At 42.9% G+C, this 22,857-nt stretch overlaps 1 protein-coding gene across 1 annotated transcript; it reads right to left on the bottom strand.

The window, feature by feature from the left end:
- Positions 1-5,049: 5,049 nt before the first annotated feature.
- On the bottom strand, positions 5,050-22,847 carry ATP6V0E1 (ATPase H+ transporting V0 subunit e1). Its single transcript, XM_005298057.4, has 4 exons — positions 22,611-22,847; positions 19,778-19,825; positions 11,816-11,947; positions 5,050-7,933 (listed from the first exon to the last, which is right to left on the bottom strand). Exons 1-3 carry the CDS (start codon positions 22,712-22,714, stop codon positions 11,854-11,856), a joined length of 246 nt encoding a protein of 81 aa, XP_005298114.1. The 5' UTR covers positions 22,715-22,847; the 3' UTR covers positions 5,050-7,933; positions 11,816-11,853.
- Positions 22,848-22,857: the final 10 nt, after the last annotated feature.

Genomic DNA, 22,857 nt, shown 5'->3' with positions numbered 1-22,857 from the left:
GACTCGCCCCCCTCACGTGGGAGGGGGGGTCTGAGAGCAGGCCAATCCCAGAGAACAATGCACAGGGCCTATCAGAAGCTGCATAGCACGGCCTCCTCTGTCATGTGACAGGGGTAAGTCTGTGGAGCGGCCCAGTGGGTGTGGGGGGATTGGTTTCCCTGCCCATATAGGATATGCCAAGAGTGGCCAAAGTTAGTGACCCTGAGGCTCTGAGCTGCATATAACAGTCTTCAGAAGTTCAAGAACTGGAATATGCCTGCCAGGCCTGGGGGTTTCAGCCTTGCAGGAAGGGGGGTCTCGGGCTCCAGCCCCACGGGAGGGATCTGCTGGGGCTTGGGGTCCCCTGCAGGAGGCACCTACAAGGGCTTGGGGTTTCAGACTTGCAGGGATAGAGGTCTCAGGGTTCCAGCCCAGCAGGAGGCACCAGTTGGGGGCTTCAGCCTTGCTCCTGCTGAAGCCCCCAGCCCCAGCAGGCACACCCCACAGGGCTGAATCCCTGAGACCCCCATCCCTGCAGGGTGGAAGCCCCTAGCTCCACCACCCCACTGCAGGGCAGAAGCCGGGAGCTTCCCCGCCCCCCCCCCCCTCCGCACTTTAACTGTAAAAGAGCTAAATCCGGCTTATGGGCCACAGTTTGGCCACCCCTGATATATATGCCATACAGGGTAGCAGGTGGTCCCAAGGGAGTTTCCCTACCCAAGGATCAGTGGGGTCTCACAGGGAGTCACTGAAGGGGAGTCATCCCATACAAAGGGCTATGGGACTCCAGGCCCCACCAGCTGTTCCTCCACCCCCCTTAGGGAGGGCATGCCCCACAGTTTGGGGACCTCTGCCATATGGTATAAACTCTCAATTAAAAAAAAAAAAAACTTGAAAGTTTGAGCCACATTTGGTACCAAAATCTCTCCTGCAGCGTATAAGCAAAGGCTCTGAAGCTAATGTGCATTGTAGTGATATGTGAGTTTATATATTTTTTTCATTAATTTTTTTCCTGGCCTCCACCCTGTTAAATCCAGATGGGCATTAAACAAACAAGCAAACCCCAGTCCTCACAAGCTTTTCATCCGTTTATATCTCTCTGACTTGGAGAATGAATGGGTTTTGACTTAAAATAGTTTGGTCTCAAAGTAAATTGTAAATAAAAAGACACCTACTCAGCTGTGGACAACATTACACATTGTATCCACTCATGTCCTATTTCTGCTCCTCAGTGCTGGCTGCTCAAACTCATTATTTCCTATTGGCTAGATGCAAGTGGATGCCTATATTGCTTACTGATTAATTTAATTCTATTGCCTGTAAGTCTAGGTCTGTTAAATAAAGAAGATGTAAAGAATAGTGAAAAAATCATTGTCAGCTTCAAAATGCCTTCCAGATCTTACTAATTACTCCTTAGATTAAAATCAATATATTTGGAAAACCTGATTTACTTTCTGCTGTTTAGACTGCTCAGTTTACTTTTGTACTTACTTCACACAGGCCAACACAATTTTTATTTGACACTATCCAAGAATGTGGTAGTTGCCTCACAGTACAAACAGGAAGACATGGTCACTGTCTTGAAGATCTTAAAATCTATTGCCCCAGTTCTGCAATGTGCCAGGCACAAGCACAGCAGTCTCCCTACACACTACTACTTGTCGGCTCAGGACCTAATGTCAAATGGAGGGGTAACAAAACAGTAATGAGAATAAGGGAGGATGGACAGAGCTAACATCAATAAAATAATGCTATCAGCAAAAGCTTATGCACACCATGATGGAGCAAACAATTATTGTTTAAGAATAAATAAATGTCTTTCCTTCATCACAGGTCAAAGGGGAGAGGTTAGTGGCTTGGCAGACCAGTTCAAAAGGGCAATCCATGCATAGAAGACAGTGTGGGTAAAGCAGCGCAAAGAGAAGTAGACAATAAGACAGAAGAGTCATCTGTACAAATGGTGACGACATGCACCCTGTATTCACACTCTACACATCTGTAGATAAATCTCTGATAATTTTCATATGACTTTACATTGTGCCTCTTCATATAACCTTGTGGTGGGTCTACCCACGTGTGACCTCTGTTTTCATGGGACTTTGTATCAAAGCCTCATTTAGAAACTTTGCATTGCCTTTGGTATAATATTATAGCCCCTAAGAATAAAATAAGATAGAAGAAAATTTTTTTTTTCTAGCAGTAGAAAAAGAGCTCTCCCGCCCCACTCTTAATCAATTGCCCTGTTGAATGAATGAGGTGTGGATGAGCAAGGCATGGAAGGCAGCACCTCCAGACAGCCTCAATTGTTGGAGAGGGGCTGGGAGCCAGACACAAGGACAATAAAACGTGTCAAGTGGGCTCATTAAAGACAAGCAGACATACGGACGGCCTCGGGGGTTAGAAGCAAGCACCTTCTTTTGGAAACCCCCTCTTTGCAGCATTGGGACAACACTCAAAAGAAAGCAGCACAAAGGACCAATGGACACAGACACAGAGTTTGAATCTGGTATAGATTTGCATAAGAGGAAAGCTGCTATAAAAGTGAGGTGTCTTGCAGAGGACCCCGGGTCTCGTCTTGTCAACATGGGAGCATCGATCCGGATCGGCAGAAGCCCGGCTCCACCCCCTCCCCCATCTAACTCACCTGGCCAGTGAAGTTAAGGGGAGCAACTAATTGGTAACAAGACGGAGTGTGTTTGTGTGAGTGTAAGTGTAATATATTATATGCATATGATACAGTGTTAATGAATACATGTATTACTAATAAATGTGGTGTTTTGCCTTATTCCCCCTGAAAAGATCCTGTGCAGTACTTTAAGTACAACACATCACTGTAATAATCTTTGTACAAAATATGCTTCGATATCGTTTGAAAACTAATAGCTTGCTGGCTAATAATATCATGGTGGAATGCATGTAGCAATATGTTAGTTTGTGAACAAAAGGTGAAATCATGACTGAAGTGTGTTTTCCAGACAAGTCTGGGGAGTGGGTAAATCCGTTTCTCAAAGACAAAGGACAAGTTGACAGGTAGCAGCCGTGTTAGTCTGTATCCTCAAAAAGAACAGGAGTACTATGCTCTAATAAATTTGTTAGTCTCTAAGGTGCCACAAGTACTCCTGTTCTTTTTAAAGGACAAGTTGAAACCTCTAGCCGGGTGTCACCAAAGCTGATAGGTAATCACCTACCAAGTGGCTATTCTTGAGAAAGGAAGCGGGGCAGGAACAAACAGATCTGCATCTTAGCAAACAGCAGCTTTTCACCACCAGTCTCTTTGGCTATTGTCTACACTACAAACCTTTTAGTGACACAGCTGTGCCACTACAGCAGTGCTGCTAAAAGGCACACAGTGTAGTCGCTGTTTGTCGGCAGGAGAGAGCGCTCCCGCAGACAAAAAAACTTCCACCTTCAGCCGACAAAGCACTGTTCACACCACCACTTTTTGTCAGCAAAACTTTTGGCGTTCAGAGGTGGTTTTTTTGTTTTTTTTCCCCAAAAGTTCTGTCATTCAGGTTCCAGTGTAGACAAAGCCTTAGTCTCCATCCTTACAGCAGGAATGAACTTTATCTAGGGCTAACCCTCAGGAAAATACAGTTTCAAAGGGTGACTGAATTATAAAAGAAGTAAAAACACCCCAAGTTCTCTTTCCTTATCTATCTCTCTCTTTTCCATGTAAGATGACAAAAGAAACAGCCTATGGACTTTTGGAGCAGATTGTGACCCGAAATTTGGTCAGCCCTGTTGCTGGGAGCTTGTAAGAATTTCACTTTGAACCAAGTATCAGGGGGTAGCCGTGTTAGTCTGTATCTACAAAAACAACAAAGAGTCTGGTGGCACCTTAAAGACTAACAGATTTATTTGGGCATAAGCTTTCGTGAGTAAAAACCTCACTTCTTCGGATGCTTTCACTCTATGCATCCGAAGAAGTGAGGTTTTTACTCACGAAAGCTTATGCCCAAATAAATCTGTTAGTCTTTAAGGTGCCACCAGACTCTTTGTTGACTTTGAACCAAGTCTTTTTATCTTTATTTTTCTTGTAACCATTTCTAACGTTAATGTCTTATACTTGTACTCACTTAATCTCTTTATAATTAAACAAACTTGTTTTATTCTTTAATTAAAACTAATCCAGCATTCTTTAAACTGAACCATATAGGTAATTCCAATTATGGTAGCAAATGTTTGTATACTGATATCCTGAGAGGGGCAATGGACCTACTATTGTCCAGAACACACATTTTGGGGGGGGAAATCCAGGACTGGGAGTGTGTTGGGTTCACCCAGCTAGTGGTAACCAAGGCTGCTGAATGCCAGAGTGTAGCTGGGTCTGCTAACAGGCAGCTGGGGTCAGAGTTGCTAGACCAGGGTATGGCTATATACAGACACTCAGGGTGTAACCTGCATCCTGTTTGGGAGGAGCCGCAGCAGCAAAGCATTGTGAGACACCCAAGGTTGCAGAGAAGGGGTGACACAGCCTCTCACTGGTCTGGATTGCACAGCACAATGTGGGGAAAGAGGTGAAGAGAGAAGCAGACAAATAGGACAAAATAGTCATCTGTAGAGATGGTTGCAGAAACAGAGAAAGCCATATTCTGTAGGAATATTCAGTTCTGTCAAAGCTGAAACACTTCACAAAATCGATTTAGTTTTAATGGAATTTCATTTCAAAAGAAAACCAGAAAACCAACGATATCAAAATGGCCTGTTTTGACATTTTCAGAACAAGACATTGATTTTTTTTTTGTTTTGAAATGATTTTCATTGTGCATTTTTAAATTTTGTATCTTATATTGCACATAATTTTAAAAAGACAAAATTAAAAAATGTTTTAATTGACCCAAAACAATTTTTTTTTAATTTCCTTTATGAGGGATTTTGGAATTTTCAGGTTTCATTCCAATTGGGAATGAAGTCAAATTTCAAAATCCTTTAGGAAATAGAATTTCATCCTCTGCACAGCTCTATTAGTCTCCTTATAGTTAGTTTCATTTTGGGGTTTTCATCTGCCCACACTATAGTGCCACGTTTATGGGTTGCAAATAGTTTAGAACAAAATCTAAATCCAAAGAGTTTTAACTGATGTTTACATCTTTAAAAATTAATTTTATTAATTTCAAATTTTATTGTAAAAATAACTGTTAGCAAGACAAGATCAACAGAAACAATAGCATCAAAATAAAAAAAATCAGGGTTGTTCAGAGAGAAAACAGTACTTGGAAATCTTGGACGGACACCAACTTTAAAAACAAGTTGAACATAATCAGCAAAGGTTAGCTGGTCTAGTTTTAGACTTAACGTTATATTAAATGGCAGAAAAAACAATGGTGTTAATAGGCAGTTTTGTAAATCTTTTACAAATTTTACATTTTGGGCTTCAAACTACCTGTCAATGTACAAAGTATGAGATAAAAAGAATAAAGTTCATGGGATGGGTTTCACCTGTGATGACTTTGAAACAGAGACGTATATCCAGAGTCCAGCTGAGTGAGCCTCAGAAATTCAGCTGAAGGAAATAAATACCAGATTGAGGAATTTCCCTATATTTTATAAAAAGAACAGGAGTACTTGTGGCACCTTAGAGAATACCCTGAAACCTATATTTTATGCATCAGCACGGTGAGCTAACACTTCCTCTCTGAGACAGTTGTCAGATAGTTAATGTGAAGAACATTGGAGGTATCTGCATTTTTTTTAAATGAGTATTATGCAGACCTCTCTTTATTTGATTACTATCATGCTGTCTGCTACATGGGTGCAATGAGTTAACACAGTCCTGGATGGCTTTTTGCATGCCTGCAGGAAGCCAAAGTCAATAGCTTTAGACAGCCCTAAGTACTAGTGCTTAGCAAACAGCAGAGGTGTCAAGGCCTTTAACAGTGTGTCTATCCAAGTTGGGCACAGCACCCCCTACCGTATGGCAAAGGGGGGAGGGGAGTTTATGGATACAAAGAAAAGAGAGTTGCCTGGTTTTAAAAAGAGATTCTCCCTGAAACTGAGAAGAGACTTAATAAAAATTTGCAGGGAGTTAAACTCGTATACTCCTCTTTTGGATAATAAATTAATAGGAACATTATTTACCTACACAAAAGTCTGCTTTGTGACTATTGCAGTGGTTTCCTACTTCACCAATCCACCACTTCCCTCATTCAAATTCCTCCTAAACTCATATCTGATACCTCCAGACTTTAACTTTTTTGTAAAAGTGCTGAATTATATCCTATTCCCCAGCATGGCTCTTCAGTTGTTGCTCAGACTGTAATATATTCATGCTAACACCTGTCTCTGTGTTTTTTTGTAACACAAAGTGGTGAATATCGTCATCACAGACTGTATCTGAGGCTTGTGTATAATGGAGATGCCCCTTCAGCGCTATATAGACGTGGCTAACTGCAATAGTCACAAAATCATGGACATGTTTTAAATAGGAAGGAGGGTAAATGTGTCAAAGCCATGTAGGCATGAACTGGGATTTTGATTACACCCTGCATAGAAGAGGTTTGTTCCCCATTTCCTGCACCTTAGGCAGTACTAGATTAATCTCTCCTCATGGAGGCCCAGCTGATATATATGGCTTTCACCAGTTATCTGTCTTTTTTCACATTTGGCCTAGGAGTGGCATGATCTCTGTTTAGAATTAGAACACCTTTGAGGATTACTTGGAAGCATCAGCTAGTACAAAATGTAGTCCTTGTGCTTTCTCCTGTGTACTGGGTCAATCCAAAGGGTTTGATACCATCAATACCCCAAAAGTCCTGGCATCAGGTTAGCTACGTAACAGTATCTCCACTTATGCCTATTTGAAATTGGCTCTCTTATCTCCAAGATCAAATTCCTGGCATCAGGCAATAGAGCATTCTGGGAGGGATTCTCGACTCTGGAACTCATTTACTCTGAAGGGTCTTTCACAGAATGTCTATTTCTAAGGCACATGCATAGATCTATATCTAGTGTTTTTTTCCTAATTGCAGTTTTTAGCATTAGGTAGGGTTGGTCGCTGTAGCATAACTTAAGGCAGTTTATTACTAGGACAGTGACTTTCTATACTAACTCTTGATGGTGCTTTAGCCCAAAGCACCAAGCTCTATTTTGTCATAGGCCTTTACTATAGATCCTGGAAAATAGAGATACTGAAGTTGAACAACTTGAAACACTACAAGAAAGGATTCAGAGGGAAAGCAGCCGAGTAATTTCCCTCAGTATAGACCACCAGCTGGGGAGTTGGAGTCAGCTGGATAAGAACTCTTACATTCAGATGGCATAGTGAAATAACAAGCAATATTAGATACGGGCATACTGAAAGCTCTGAAAGTTTCAAAAGTTGAACTCTAACTAAGCAAGATTAACGTTACAGAAGTCTACCCAAAAACAAAATAACGATACAACCATTAGATGCTTCCCAAGAATGTTTCATATAAAAGCAGCAGATTCATTTTATTTCCATGTACACAGAAATTTAAGATTAAACTTTACGAGAATACAATCCATTGTAAAAATAAATGCCATAAACACGTGGCAGCATCTCCTAGCCACCAGTTTTGTTGCACACTTTATTTTATGCAATTGTAGTCCAACAGAAAATGCCTGTGTATTACACTATAAATAGGCAGTCTAGTGTGTGGAAGTTTCATAAAGCTCCCGGAGAATGTGCAACACCGAGGACAAGGAAGAGGCTGCCCTCAAACTCACATATCCCAGAAAAAAAAATTATAATTTCAAGTGTAATCGAAACAAGTAGAAGTTTATAGCACAGAAAAGGAGGTATAAATCTTATGTATTAGGCACATTGTTAAACAGTGTAAAAGGAAACCAGGAAAAAAATATATAGCTTTGAACAAGCCATTTTAAGCACAATACAAACATTAAGGCAATAAGCAGGTTTGGTATCCAACCAGCTATGTTAAGGGCATCTTTGGATCAACGTAGCTTTTACATCTAGAGGAAATATCTTCTTTACCTGCAAAGCAAAAGGCAATTCAGTCATTCTCTTTCACAGAGGCAATTTACTAGCTGAAGAGCTGCTCAGTGAATTAACCATGGCCGTTTGCTTTCTAGGAAGATGCCATGCTGTAAAGAAACAGTTGTGGCCAAATAACTGTAGAGCAGGGGTGGCCAACCTGAGCCTGAGAAGGAGCCAGAATTTACCAATATACATTGGTAAAGAGCCACAGTAATACGTCAACTGCCCCCCATTAGCTCCCCCCTTGCTCCCAGTGCCTCCCACCCACCAGCAGCCCCGCCAGCCAGTGCCTCCCCTTCCCTCCCCATCAGCTGTTTCTTGGCACACAGGAGGCTGGGGGGAAGGGGCAGAAGGACAGAGGACATGGCAGGCTCAAGGGAGTGGGCGGAAAGAGGTGGAGTGGGGGCAGGGCCTGTGGCAGAGCCAGGGGTTGAGCAGTGAGCACCCCCCGGCACATTGGAAAGTTGGTGCCTACACAAGGAGCCGCATATTAACTTCTGAAGAGCCGCATGTGGCTCCGGAGCCACAGGTTGGCCACCCCGCTATAGAGTATGGACAGAATTCATCTGCTTGGGTGTTTGAAATTTCTTTCTGCAGAGATCTATCCCCAAACCAGCATCATCTATGGTGTTAGTACATTTATCATGTTTAACTGGATCATAATAGAAGCTACAAGCTGGGAAGTTGTGCAGTTTTATAAATGGGTCTGATGAGAATTCTGGCAGGTGCCCTGGAATTTAGTAATGTGTGCACAGAATCTCCAAAGTAACGCCAGGGATGCACATCCAAGATCTTTTTCAGTTGCAGTCTGCAAGGCAAGTTTGTTCTGGAGCAAGAAACCCACTGAAGGTTGTGTGGCTCTGATGGCAGAAGAGACGAGCCAGAGATTGGTACTCCTCAATAGCGTAATCAAGGTTGGATCTCTTAGCTAGCCCGCTCCAGCCTGAGGCCCTGTCAACATGCTTGTGGTTGACAAGCGTGTTAGAAAGTTTCTTGCCTCTGGACAGTAAAAGATGCTTAGAAAACCATGCTGCAATCTTGATTAATACCCAGCATGGTTACTACATGTTTCTTCTGTTCACACAGGCAAGAATGTGTAACTCAGTGACATCATGCAAACTGAAGGTTAAAAACCCACACAAGTTGCTTTATAGCTACTTATCACAAGAAGTCAAGCAGAAAGGCACTCAATCAGTAATTTGGATTCTCTGGCAGAATTATTTGACTGGATTTGAACTCGCTCTCCCACCATCCCTTCAGATGAGGGACTTTCTGGTCATTCTATCACAGGCATGGGCAATAATTTTCACAGGGGGGCCACTCCATGAATTTTGGAAAGTTGTCATGGGCCGCACATTTCTACTATATTAATGGAGGGGGTGCGGGGCTGGGAGGGAGTTTGGGTAGAGGAGGGAGCTCGGGGCTGGTGCACAGTGTTGGGGTGCAGGAGAGGGTGAGGGCTCTGGGAGGGAGTTTGGTGCAGAAGGGGGTTCTGACCTGTGGCAGGGGTGTGAGGTGTTGGCTCTGGGCGGGAGGCACTTACCACAGGCAGCTCCCATGCCGCTCCTGGAAGCGGCTACAGCCAGCTGCTGCTGGCATGTCTCTGGGCATCCCTTGGGGGTAGAGGGGCAGCGGGTCTCAGTGTGCTGCCTGCACCTGCAAGCACCACCCCTGCAGCTCCCATTGGCCCGATTACGGTCAATGGGAGCTGCGAGGATGGTGCTGGGGGCGGGGGCAGCACACGGAGCCGCCTCTCCCCTGCCAGGGTGTCGGAGAGTGCCAGCAGCAGCCGGCTGCTTCTGGAAGCAGCGTGGGGCCACAGCAGGCAGGTAGACTGCCTGAGCACCCCGCTGTGCTGCAGGACTTTTAGCGGCCTGGACTTGGAGATCGCGAGGGGGCCGGACAGAAATGTTAGATGGGCCAGATCTGGCCCACGGGCCGTATTTTGCCCACCCCTGTTCTATCAGATATTAATCCCCCCTTTCCTCTGTAACAATTTATTTATAATGCTTTGGGATGCTACTCCACTAAAAGGGAAACATCTTCCAATAGATATTCTCTGGATAGCCATATCTACATTCCATCTCTCACTCAAGCTTTTGTTCCGGCTGGTAGTGGCAGCACACTCCATGGAGCAGACGGTTCATTATTAATTAAAAGCAAGCCCCACCTTTTAGTCCAAAGTGTCCATTCTATGTAGGTGATTATATTCCAATTCCAATCCCCTGGCCTTCTGGGAATATGCCAGCCCTTCTGCCTGTGGTCAAGGTCATTACTCAGCAGAAACAAAACCCAGCACAATCACACCAAACAAATGCAGCTTGGCTGCTGTACACTGTTAGAGCTTTCTATCTGCAGCAGATCCCAGCCTACCTTTGGCTTCTACTGAAAAAGTAGGAAACAGAGACTTACATACACCACAGTTTGATACTATTCAGGCTCAGCCTGATTTGGAAACACTAGAGTTATGCTTAAGGGTTAGTACTCAACAAGCTTTACAACCAACATCCAATTGAGCGGCAATGTCAGCTATCATCCATATACTGCTGTTCAACTCTTTCAAAACATAGAAAATTATAGTAGTGAGGGGGGATTAAAGCTGCAAGACAAAGGCAGTAGAACACAGTGCTTTGAATTATTCATTCAGTTCCATGGCTTCGTTTTTTATGCTGATGAAATTGGTCCCCACTGTGTGCTGAGACCACTGCCTGTCATGCTGACAAATGCGGTCTCTTGTCTTATACTTGGGGGTATATCTACACTAGAAACTTAAGTTGACCTATATTAGGTCGACTTACACCACTGCATACTACAGTGGCTGTATCTCCATGCTACCCTCCTTGGGTCAGTGGTACACGTCCTCACCAGGAGGGCTTGCAACGACCTAAGGGGGCAGCGTGGGGAGCAGAGTGCCTGGCGCCTCAGCTCCGCTGGCAGCTCCCTGTCAGGAGCCCAGCTGTCCCACAGGCTCCTGGTGGGCCACCCAGGGCGGGCGGGGAGGGGCTGAACAGGAGCGGGAGGAGGGACCCTGGGCTGTAGCTGCCCTGCTTTCTTGTCAATTTCATGGCTCCTGCCGTAAAATTGACAAGACAACCAACAGCCGATGTAAATAACGCAGCATCTACACAGACAGTCCATCGTCCTAACTACACTGACATAAGCCCTATGCCTCTCGTGGAGATGGAGTATGGCACTTGCATCAATGGGAGCAAGGCTGTAGTAGTGTAGACACTGACATAATTAGGTAGGTGTAAGCTGCCTTACGTCAGCCTAAATTTGATAGTGTAGACCAGCCCTCAGATTGTAAGATTTTGGGGGCAGGAACCATCTTTTTGTTCTGTGTTTGTATAGGGCCTAACACAATGGGGTCCTGGTCCATGACTGGGGCTCCTAGGCATAACAATAATACAAATGATAATAGTGTTACTCTGGAGAGTTAAGGTGGGAGGATTACCTGCTCTGCAGTAAGATGGTCAGGTCGCGTCAACCATAATAGTGTAAGGACTTGAGGATTGTTAAAAAACAAAACCAACTTATGATAGGTGTTAAGGGGGGGGGGGGGAATATTCCCCCTTCCCCCATTTTCAGGGCTCTCATTTTGTTGCTAGAAGGAGGAACAGATGGTTCACAACACCACCTGCTGTGGCACTCCCCTCTCCATCCTTTCTCAAATCAACCATCCTAGTTCTAACATCTCAGTCTCTAAATGAGATTAAAAGCATCCAGTCCCAAATTCAAATCCTTCTTTGTTAAAGACTGTGAAAACACTGCTTCCTCTTGTGAAACTACCCACCCATTATCCATGCTATTGCCTAAGTTTTCACTGAGCATTTAGAAAACCCAAAGACATAACTGGAGAAGGTCTCCAACCATATTTACCTAGTCCACAAAAAAGGCAGCAGAGAGGACAGACATCCTTAGGGCCACTGATACTGAAGATACCAGATTGTTTCATTGCTTAACTGTGGACCAAAGAGAGGGTTGAGCTGGGCCAGGATCGCAATCAGCCAACTGCAAGGGAAAAAAAAAAAAAAAAAAAAAAAAAAAGACATCAAGAGTATGGATGACTTGGCCAAGGCATAAAGGGTATCAGGAGACAGTAAGACAACATCACTAAAGGTCTAACACCAAGTCAAAATGCTGCTAAGCCCAAACTCCTAAAGGTCTCACATTAATAGAAGAGCTCTAACACTGTATTACACCTCAGAAGACTGTAGCATGTTTGGACTGAGAACTATCCTGTTCAATTTAAAGTGACATGGTCAGTTGGATTTGATAGCATCTTTTTAATTCACTGCTGCTTCTTCTTGAAAGGTGAAGTGCTCTGGGATACATTCCCATCCTCTGGGCCCATGTTCCAACAACACTGCCTCCAGAGCTGCTCAAGGCCTCTCTAAATGGCAGAAGAAGTCAGAAAGGGTTACTAAAGCACATCACCTTCCAAATAAGGAGTATGCGTCTCATTTACTTTAACCATAACTATGCCAAAATGTTTAGCTATACAGAATACAGATGAAATTTAAATTGAAGCAGCGCCTCTTTTATATCAATACACATTATGACAAAGATTAAATTGAGGGATGGAAGTACAATCTAGCAGTTAAAACAAAGGAACAGGAATTGGGAAATTTTGATTGTATTCCTGACCTACTATGCAACATTGGCCAAATCATGTAACCTTTGTGCCGGAGACATTCCCTCCAATAAATCAGAGATACTAGGCTTGGCTTTACAAGGAACATTACGATCCAATAAAAGATCTTAATGAAATGTATTGAACATTTTCAAACCACCAGCCCCCAATATAATTCTTATAAGAGCCTGAACAAAAATAGAACAAATTTAGAACGGAAGTAAAAGAAATGGGTGTCTAGATCAAAGAGGTGCAAAGCTACTGAAACAATGTCAATGACAACAAAATCCAGATTAGCAGCAGCAGCCTCTCCCTCAGAGCAGCTGACAGACTAACTCAGCAGAAACCACAGCCAGAATGCAGAACAAGAAGAATTTGGGATGTGGAAAATATCCAGGAAAGCTGAACAGAAATAAATATTTCAGTATTCTAAAATGTACTTGCTTTGGCTTTTTCTGAACTTGTAATATTTACAAAGAAACGTTTTCATTTGCATGGATTTAGATCTATGTAAAATACTAACTATATACACATGTTTAGTGAACATACTGTCTTATCCATCTGCTATTTATAGAATCTTTGTAAGGAGGAGAAAAAGCAGAGCAGCGTTGAATGGGAGCTGCCACAAATGCATCAAAGTGCTTAGGCAGTCATGGAAAATTCCACATAAATCTGGATGCTTTGACCAGCAAATGAAGTGCTGGTCAGGTCAGCTTCAAAATGGCTACAGAAGCCTTAGGCAAAAGATGCAGGGTTAGATAAAAGGAAGGTCAATCTTCTTGGCACTGACAAAATAAATATTTGTAAATTTTAGTGGTGTTAAAAATAATAATAAAAGCAACAAGATTAAGTAGGACACTAGCTAAAAATCAAGCAAATGCTGTGGCCATTGTGTTCTAACAACCCCTCACTCCTCACACATTCAATAGTATTCTGAGTGTAAATCAACAACTGAGACCAGTCACTCATGCTAATATTATGAAGTGGGTAAACGTCCACCCAAGACCAGTAGGAAAATAGCCAATTCATTCTCACTTGTGAACTGAAGAACCAGAATACTCTTATTTTGTTATCCCTAGCTACTGCAGGGGAAGGGTCGCTCAGCATCACACACATTATGTTGAACATAGCCTAATCCTTTTACTATATCAAGAAAATGCCTCAAGGTTCATTGATTTGATAGAAATTCTCCCCTCCATCACCAGAACTCTATGTGTAGCCCACTTACAAGTTATTTTTCAGATACAAAGGCAGATTAGAGGGGTACCAGAATGCATTGTACCAACTGTCATTAACTTCCTGAACTAACACAGGTGGGGGGGAAGAACAGGAACAGTTCATTGCTGTTAAGGGATAATTTGCCTCTTTACACTGTGCAGAGAATGGAACTCCAGGCACCAACACACACGCCCAGACCTCTCCCTATGTTCACTGAGATCAGACCCAGAACTGCTGTGAAATAAATGAGCTGGAAGCTCATTCTGAATATTGACATGTCCACAGCTGTACAATTAGGCTCTAGGCAAACACTGTACTGGTTTCAAAAGCTATTTGTTCAGATCATGCTGTTTACAGAACTTCTGAAACAGTGGCATTATAGGTCAATACCCAGATTGCTCTTTAGCTCCATTACTTCCCTGTAGTGCTGGAGGTCTGATCACTGAGAACACAGTAGTAGAAGGTAGGGGAGCACAGAGTTCAGTGCTTTGAAAGACAGAACTGTGGAAAGCTTCCCCACACACATTTATCTTACACCGGGCTGCTTTACACTATAATCTATCATGACAAGGCACAACAAAATGGGGCATTCAGAGCACAATAAAGGAAACCTCTATATCCAACATCTGATGTTTTAGTGCTACTACATTCCACATGCTACCTCCTGCAACAGTCAATGTTAATTATCATGCTAACTCAAAGAAATTATGGTCCATCATGATCAAGTATAACCATGTCATTTTATTACTGTATAGACTTCACAGCAATTTTAATTCTAATTCCATTCTAATGGTCTGAACACTACTACAATCTGTCTCTCTCTATAGCAGAATAAGAGCTCAATTCTGGTTTCTATTTAGATTCCAATTTGGGTAATTACAGTCAGCCCACCCAGAATTCTCCTGCAGATGCAACTGATGGAGTATTCCAAACTTTCTGTTCTGAACTACTGGGTAGTACTGCTGTGTCTTCCTACACAGATATTATCTTTTACCTCAGAGGTGGCTTCAGTGATCTCAAAATAGATGTAGCTGAGCACCCTGGGTTTTTGATGGAAGGTACTACAGAGAGATAAACTTCTTATCAAAAAGACAATAGGGAAAAAAAAGACTGGAATGGGCATCTGTCAAGGCTGCTTCCCCACTCTGAACTTTAGGGTACAAATGTGGGGGCCTGCATGAAACTTCTAAGCTTAACTACCAGCTTAGATCTGGTCCGCTGCCACCACTCCCAAAGTGCTAATTCCCTTCCCTGGGTAGCCTTGAGAGACTCTTCACCAATTCCCTGGTGACTACAGATCCAAACCCCTTGGATCTTAAAACAAGGAGAAATTAACCATCCCCCCCCCCCTCCTTTCTCCCACCTGGTGGATCAAGATCCAACCCCCTTGGATCTAAAAACAAGGAAAAAAATCAATCAGGTTCTTAAAAAGAAGGCTTTTAATTAAAGAAAAAGGTAAAAATCATCTCTGTAAAATCAGGATGGAAACTAACTTTACAGGGTAATCAAACTTAAAGAGCCCAGAAGAATCCCCTCTAGCCTTAGGTTCAAAGTTACAGCAAACAGAGATAAACACTCTAGCAAAAAGGTACATTTACAAGTTGAGAAAACAAAGATAAAAACTAACACGCCTTGCCTGGCTGTTTACTTACAAGTTTGAAATATGAGATACTTGTTCAGAAAGATTTGGAGAGCCTGGATTGATGTCTGGTCCCTCTCAGTCCCAGGAGCGAACAACCCCCAAAACAAAGAGCACAAACAAAAGCCTTCCCCCCCCCCCCCCAAGATTTGAAAGTATCTTGTCCCCTTATTGGTCCTTTGGGTCAGGTGTCAGCCAGGTTACCTGAGCTTCTTAACCCTTTACAGGTAAAAGGATTTTGGGGTCTCTAGCCAGGAGGGATTTTATAGTACTGTACATAGGAGGGCTGTTACCCTTCCCTTTATAGTTATGACAGCATCTCAGGCTTTGCTTGTATCTGGTAGAGTATTACAAAAATGGAACAATTAAAAAAAAAAAAACAGAAGTAGTACCACTATATACTCTGCTTTGAGTCCCACCATGCTCCTGAGGTTTTGGTTACACTTCTTTTAGCGAGGTACAGCATATAGCACATGCACAAAAGGACATACAGTAAATTGTGTAAAGTTTCCCACAAAGCAACCAAATTTGTACAGGACAGTCAACAAGCTTAATTGGGATGACCCCTACCAATTCCACACATAGAGGAAGCCAATTTATTTTATCAAATGGCAATGATTGCTGTTTAATTGAGATTAAATTGGAATAAATTCAGTTTAATGTGGATGTATTTGGCTAGTGCCAAGTAGTTAAGTGGCATTTAACAGATACAAAACTGAACTTCATTCAGACTGGCGCTATCAAATGTTAAAAGAAATTAAGATAATTTTTATACTTGCATTTTATTTAGTCCAGAATTTCAAGACAAAGGTTTTGTAAAAGCTGCATAATAAGGAACAGCCACTTCAGCAGAGTGGTAGGTCCTTGCAGGGGAATCTCATATACAGGGGACTATACTTGTGACAATGCAGCTAACATCAATTTGACTCTGATATCAATATAATAAATACTTTCACACAAAGACCCTTTCATCTGAAATCCCAAAGCTCCAATAGGATTGGAATGTAAGTGCAACATTTCCAGAAACTATTTTTTTTTTTAAATCCATAAATATGCAACACAAGGTAATTCCACCTTGGAGCATCAGAAGAGACAACAGTTCTCCTCCACATTCATAAAAATAGAAACCAAAGATGTAATTCCATATGATTGACTGTGTATTCACTAAGACACTTAGGTTTTGTTTACAATAGCACTTTTGTTGGCAAAACTTTTGTCAGTCAAGGGTATGAAAGAACACCCCACTGACCAACATAAGTTTCACCGACAAAAGCGCAGGTGTGGACAGCGCTAGGTCGGCGGGAGATGCGCTCTCACCAACATAGCTACCGCCGCTCATTGGGGTGGTTTAATTATGCCAGTGGGAATGCTCTCTCCTGCTGGCATACAGCAGCTACACAGGAGACCTTACAGCAGTGCAGCTGCAGTGATACCTCTGTGAGGTCCGTAGTGTAGACATGGCCTTAGACATCACCTATGAAGACTTTAGCTTCTTCCACTTTTTCTTCTTTGCAAGGTGCAACTGAGAATGTCAGAGAATAAATCCTGGGACCATGTTTATTTGCATTTATTCAGATTAGTCAATCTATCCCTCATTCAATAACACACAAGAGCAGATTACAAGTCATTTTAATGAAGAGCAGTTACTGCCCTATTCCAGTACAGTAATGCTAACCTCTTTCAGTACTTCCACAACCACCTTTTGTTTGAGGATTTCAAAGCATTCAATCAAGCCTCAGCCATTCTGTGAAGTAAATATCTCCATTTTACAGATAAGGAGTCTGAGGCACAGAAAAGTAAAGAACCTAGTTTCCAGGGATTCTGAGAACCCTTAAGTTTCATTAATTTCAAGGGGAATTGCCTGTGCTCAGTACCTTAAAAAAACAAAACAAAAAACAAAACAAAAAAAACACACACACTAGCCTTAAGCGGCTTGTCCAAGACCACAGAGCAAATCAGTGGCAGGGCCAAAGTCAGAAATCTGGAATCCCAATTCCCACTCTCCTCAAACTTTCTGCTCTCTAGTTTGATTAAAAATAAAAATTAAAAATAAAACAGAGACAAGCACTGTGCCTCAAAGCTAAATGGGCATAATCACTATACCTCAAAGACCATCAAACACAGCAAAGAGCTACTAGTGAAAGTGAGGACTTTGCTTCTCAGTTTCGCTTGTACACATGTACAGTGGATCGCAGTCTTGCCAGGGCCTACCTGATTACTTCACAATGCACTGGATCGCTATGAACCTGAGAAGCAGACTAATGACACTCAAAAATTCAGGTTATTGGGACCACAGCACTGCTCCTAAATACAAATAAATAAGCCATTCACATTTCCCTAGAAAGAGGCAGTATGCTCTCTCTATTAGGAGTTATGAATCTCTCTCTAAAAATCAAGATGCTACAGCTATATTATGCTCCTCTTCTTTCAAATCATAATTTACTTCATCTGCTCATAGTCTAAATGCAATTTTCATGGTGAAATAAGAGGAACACATCATGGATATTTAATCTGGCAAATATTCGTGTTTCCACAGAGTCTAAGGAAGCTGGATAAAGATGCCTCAATTGACTTTCTATAGAATCACCTTCATGAATTCACAGCAGTTAAGTGTATGAGTGTGTGATTTCATTAACATTTTGTGGAATACAATTCCCACATATGCCAGCTGAAAATTCATCAGTACAGGCTTTTCATTACACTGCATCCAGTAATTCTCTGACAGCCAAGTCTTGGTCTAATTTAAGTATTAAAATCTACTCTTGGACATTTTTAGAACACCCAGTTTCCCCTACCACAATTAGTACTTGCTTTCCACAAGTACAAGATAGCATGCTCCAGGCCCTCATTCTTAAATAGGCAGATACCCACACAAGAAATAGCTTAATATAAATGTTTAAAGTTATCTATTTGATAGCATTCATCAAAAGCCCTAAGGGTATGTTCTGCTGTTCAGCCAATAAGTTAAGTTAGGTTAGTATATATTTTGTGAGAGCATAATTATGCTACTGGGTGGTTATTTCTATATGAACTGCAAGTGCGACGGACAGGGCTCCCAGTGCTTATGTACAGACATCTTTTCATATTTAAATATAGATTTTTTTTTAATGGATTTTTAAAAATAGGATATGTCCTGGTTTAGTTGGTGTTTTTTTTTTAAAAGTCAGCCAGGAGGCAGATTCCATAAGGCTTCACATGTGAAATATTTCAGGCCTGTTTAACCATAAACAGAAACTGGACCTTGCTTGTATAAAACCTGCACATCACAGCATTCAACCAAGCCAAACCCACACAAGCTTGTGTCCCTCGCCAGCTCAAGATGGAACAAGACAGACCTTACTTTAAACATGCCATCTACTACAAATAATGCAGACACTAAAAACATGGCTTTGTGCTGCCAATCCCTGCACCCAAAGTCCCAGAAATTGAGATGTATCCCTCTAAGAGGTTATTTATATTAAGCTCATCACCATGGTGTGTTATGAGTGATGGCTTGCAACTAGAGAATGTGTGAACACTCCCAAATGGACTTGTTCTGTCATTGAATTGTGAACAAGTCACCTACCAGGATGTACCCACAATAGGTATGTCAGTTTACTGTCTGTACCAGTCTGTACTTGTAGAGAAAAGAGTGCTGTGTAGAAATGGCCTGAAAGGTATTTTGATCTCAATCACAAGTCCCTATCAAGAGGAAGAAATCATTTCACAGAATTAAGGGTTTTCACTGCAGACTGTACCTATAACTCATCTATTTATCGGCAAGGAAAGATGAAATAGGAAGCAAAGAGGGTTGTAAAGTGTTTCCAGGAGCGCAGAAGTTGCTCATTAGGTGGCTAAGAGAGAATTGTTATTAATACCATAAAATAAGGCATAATCAAGGAGCACAGTATTGATTTCAGTGGAAGTCAAGGGCTCTTGGCACCTCAAAGGATTTAGGCATGGTTGACCTGCCACTCTATCACAATAGGTACACACAAATAGTTATTACAATTAATACAAATTATTCAAGAACTGAGAAACCCTCAAGAGGCTTGAGCTGAATAACTCAAGGTCTGTAAAACAGAAAGCAATAGCCAAGATAAATCAATATAAAAGTACTAAGACTTTGGGTATATGGCAGAGAATAATATACATCCAGATTCACTTTTATATATTATCCACTAACGGGAATTTTTTCAAGATTGCTGAAGGAATTTAGGAGCAAGAGTTCCATTGACTTTCAAAGGGAGTTGTGCTCCTAAATCCTTTTTGTGCTTTGAAAATTTTCCCCTAGACATTTATTCACTGAAGAGGCCTTTTTCATTTTATCAGGTGTCCCATTATTGGGAGTGGTGGCATTATTTATACTTACAAGAGGTAACAGCAAACGGCACAGGTCACCAGCATTGTGTTGATAACACTGCAGAAAGAAATAGGAAAAGACAACTGATTAAGAGTCAGAGGCACAGAAAATAAACCCAAGAATGCTTTTGGCTATGATCACATGCAGGGTGACTCAAAATATGAATGTTCTAATGACAGTCTAATTTCTTGTAAGGTAACAGTATAACTGGAAGATAGATGTGCCTCTCTAACCTAGGACTCTGCACAGATTTAGTTTTCCATTTGCAAATAAAAGCATCTCATTTTTGTTTGTAGTATAAATATTTAAATACAAAGCACAGGACCATACAGCCTCGTCTAAAAAGACTGTTCCAAAGAGAAGATCTCATGTAACAAGCTCTCTTCTTTTTTACAATTGTCTCTATACAGAGAATCAGAACCAAATCCTAAAGCACCTTTTCTGTTAGATTTATATGTGAAAACCCAAAGGTACAGTTTATAGAATTCTTCATTTGGATACTCTGTTTGCAGAAAGTCTCACTGAAAACCAGGAAATTAAGAGCCAATTATTTTGTTTAAAATGAATCCTGTGGACTGGAACTATTGTAAAATTAAAGATCTTTAAAGGACAAACAAAATCTTGGCAATAATATGACAGTTGTCCAGAATGGGAAGATCCTTATTGGAAAGGATTGTCAAAGCAGGTGTTAATAAAATGACAATAAAGCAACTGAAGCTGTAGTGGTAAAATCGTGGCTGAACAAACATTTCAAAATCCTGTATAGATAGGAAAATTACATTTTCCAAGAATGAGTCATATGTTCTGCCCATGGAGCTCAATGGAAGATGGGTATTCTGTGTCATGATTTTTTTTTTTTATTTAAAAAGGCAAAACAAAAAAAGAAAGAAAAAAAGAAAAGAGGAATTCCTCTATATGTAGGTTTTCAGTTGTGTAAGAAGAGTTCAACCTAGATAATAACAATCCTAAACAGCACTGGAAATTGGTAGATCAAGTAACTCGCTTTGCCTCTCAAACTATAAAATGCATAGATCTGCTCAAGAATAGTAATTTTAACATTAATGCTGGTGTTGTTTCTAAAAAGTAGATTAAAACACAATACAATTATAATGTATAGAGTATCTTTCAAATACACTACAAGAAATTTGAGAGATGCAAAATGGTGAATGGTCTATGCATTATATATGAGAAGACGATGCTGGTGTTAATTGGGTGAATAAATTATTCAGTTTTTGCAGCCACAGCATCATGGGCTGTGGATGGGGGTATGGGGGGCAAAGTAGCATCCCCTCCCCCTCCCTGTTGCTCTTGGATGCATGGCCTTGGTGTTGGTTGCTGGGGCCACCCACAGGGGTTAGGCCCTGTCCCACCTCTGGAGACAGCTGGGGCACAAGCCTGGAGGAACAGGCAGCTGGTGAGTTCCCCATCTTCCCAGAGATGGTGGGACTCAGCCTTTGGGCTTCAGCCCTAGGCTCCGTCCCTGGGCCCCATCCTCCAATTGCAGGGCTTTGGGCTCTTGCTGCGGGGCTTCAGCCCTCCGCTGCCTCCCCCACCCACCCCCATTGCCCCTGAGGCCTCCCCCGACCCTCCATCTGGGGCTTCATTTGTCCCCAGGCTTGCCAGAGCTGAGTAAGTTTGCTGTGCAAAGTGATACTTGTATGCTTGTTAATAACACTTTTCACAACAGACTTACTAGCTAGCAATAAATAAGTTACAATGATTTGGACATGTATCTGTGCATATTCATTGGGCTCTCCCAAAGCTAATTAAGTATTTCAGGAAAAAGTATTAGAGTAGCCACCAGCAAAAGTTGGTGGCCGCACTCTGAGGCCACCAAAAAATTTGTCCTGAGAACCCCTCCTGGGTGAAGGGGCACATAAGCACCTTAGGAGCACATCCCAAGTACATAAGAACAGAACAGCAACATCTTATGAGCTGGTGGATAAATACAGGGAGAGCATGCCAGACAGCAGGATGTACAGAGAAAAAGGTTCTTGTGTCATTAAAAGAAGCTAAACAAAAGCAACACTATAACAGCAGCTGCATATGGGGTCTCAGGCTCAGTCCCTGCAGATGCTTAGCGATCACAGCAAAGCAGCACATTAGTCCGCACCCCCCAATCACATGACTCTGCTCAGGCGGAGCAAGACAGACACATTCAAGCAGACAGGAAATAAATAAAAAGGGAACTACGATGAGCAAGTGGCACAAGACCAAGTCTCTCTGTGCTACTGAGATGCAGCCGGACCCCCACCCCGGGCAGGCACCTGCTGCCCTCCCGCTCTCCAGACAGAGGGCTGTATTATATGAGGGTCGAGATACTTCCTGCCAAGGGCCCTTCGCTGGTTTTATCGACTATGCCCTGCCCGGCAGACCGAGAGGGAGGATCCCTACAGGCTTGGGGGGGGGGGGCATGCAGCCTCGGGAGAAATGAAGGGGGAAGGTGGGCCCGACGCCCGTTCTTCAACTGAACCCGAAGAGGCCCCAGGGGAAGAAAGAGCCAGATCCGCTCCCCAGGTGCAGGGGGCCACAGCGGCCACCACAGCCAGGCCATATTCACAGCGCTGCCTCACGAGCCTTCTTCCCCTCACAACTAGGGTGACCAGATGTCCTGATCTTATAGGGACAGTCCCAATATTTGGAGTTTTATCGTACATAGGCGCCTATTACCCCCCCCCCCCATGGCGCACAGCCCTGCCCCTCTCCCCAGTCAGGGTGGGGGGACATGGGTGCAGCTCCCCCATCGGAGCTCTCCACCGCCGGAGGGTGGGTGGGGGACACTCTCCAGACCAGGACGGGATCAGGGTCCGCTCCCCTTCTCTCCAGGCGGCCCGTCACTCACCCGCGGTTGGGCCCCTTGGGCACGAACCAGGGCAGGATGCCGCCGACTACCCCCCAGAAAACGCTCATGACGATGATGGGCACAGTGAGGCCGCCGTACGCCATAGCTGAGCGCTGCACTCTGACACACTCGCGACGGCACCACTCCGGGGTCCTACTCGGCTCGGAATGGGCCGCCGCCGCCACAGCTGCTCGTGGAGCCCCGCCCCAGCCCCGCCGACCAACCAGCGCCCGGCACGTGACATTGG

Source organism: Chrysemys picta, chromosome 8, assembly GCF_011386835.1.
Source record: "Chrysemys picta bellii isolate R12L10 chromosome 8, ASM1138683v2, whole genome shotgun sequence".
NCBI classification, from domain to species: Eukaryota; Metazoa; Chordata; order Testudines; family Emydidae; genus Chrysemys; species Chrysemys picta.
This window is presented reverse-complemented; position numbering and strand designations above follow the sequence as displayed.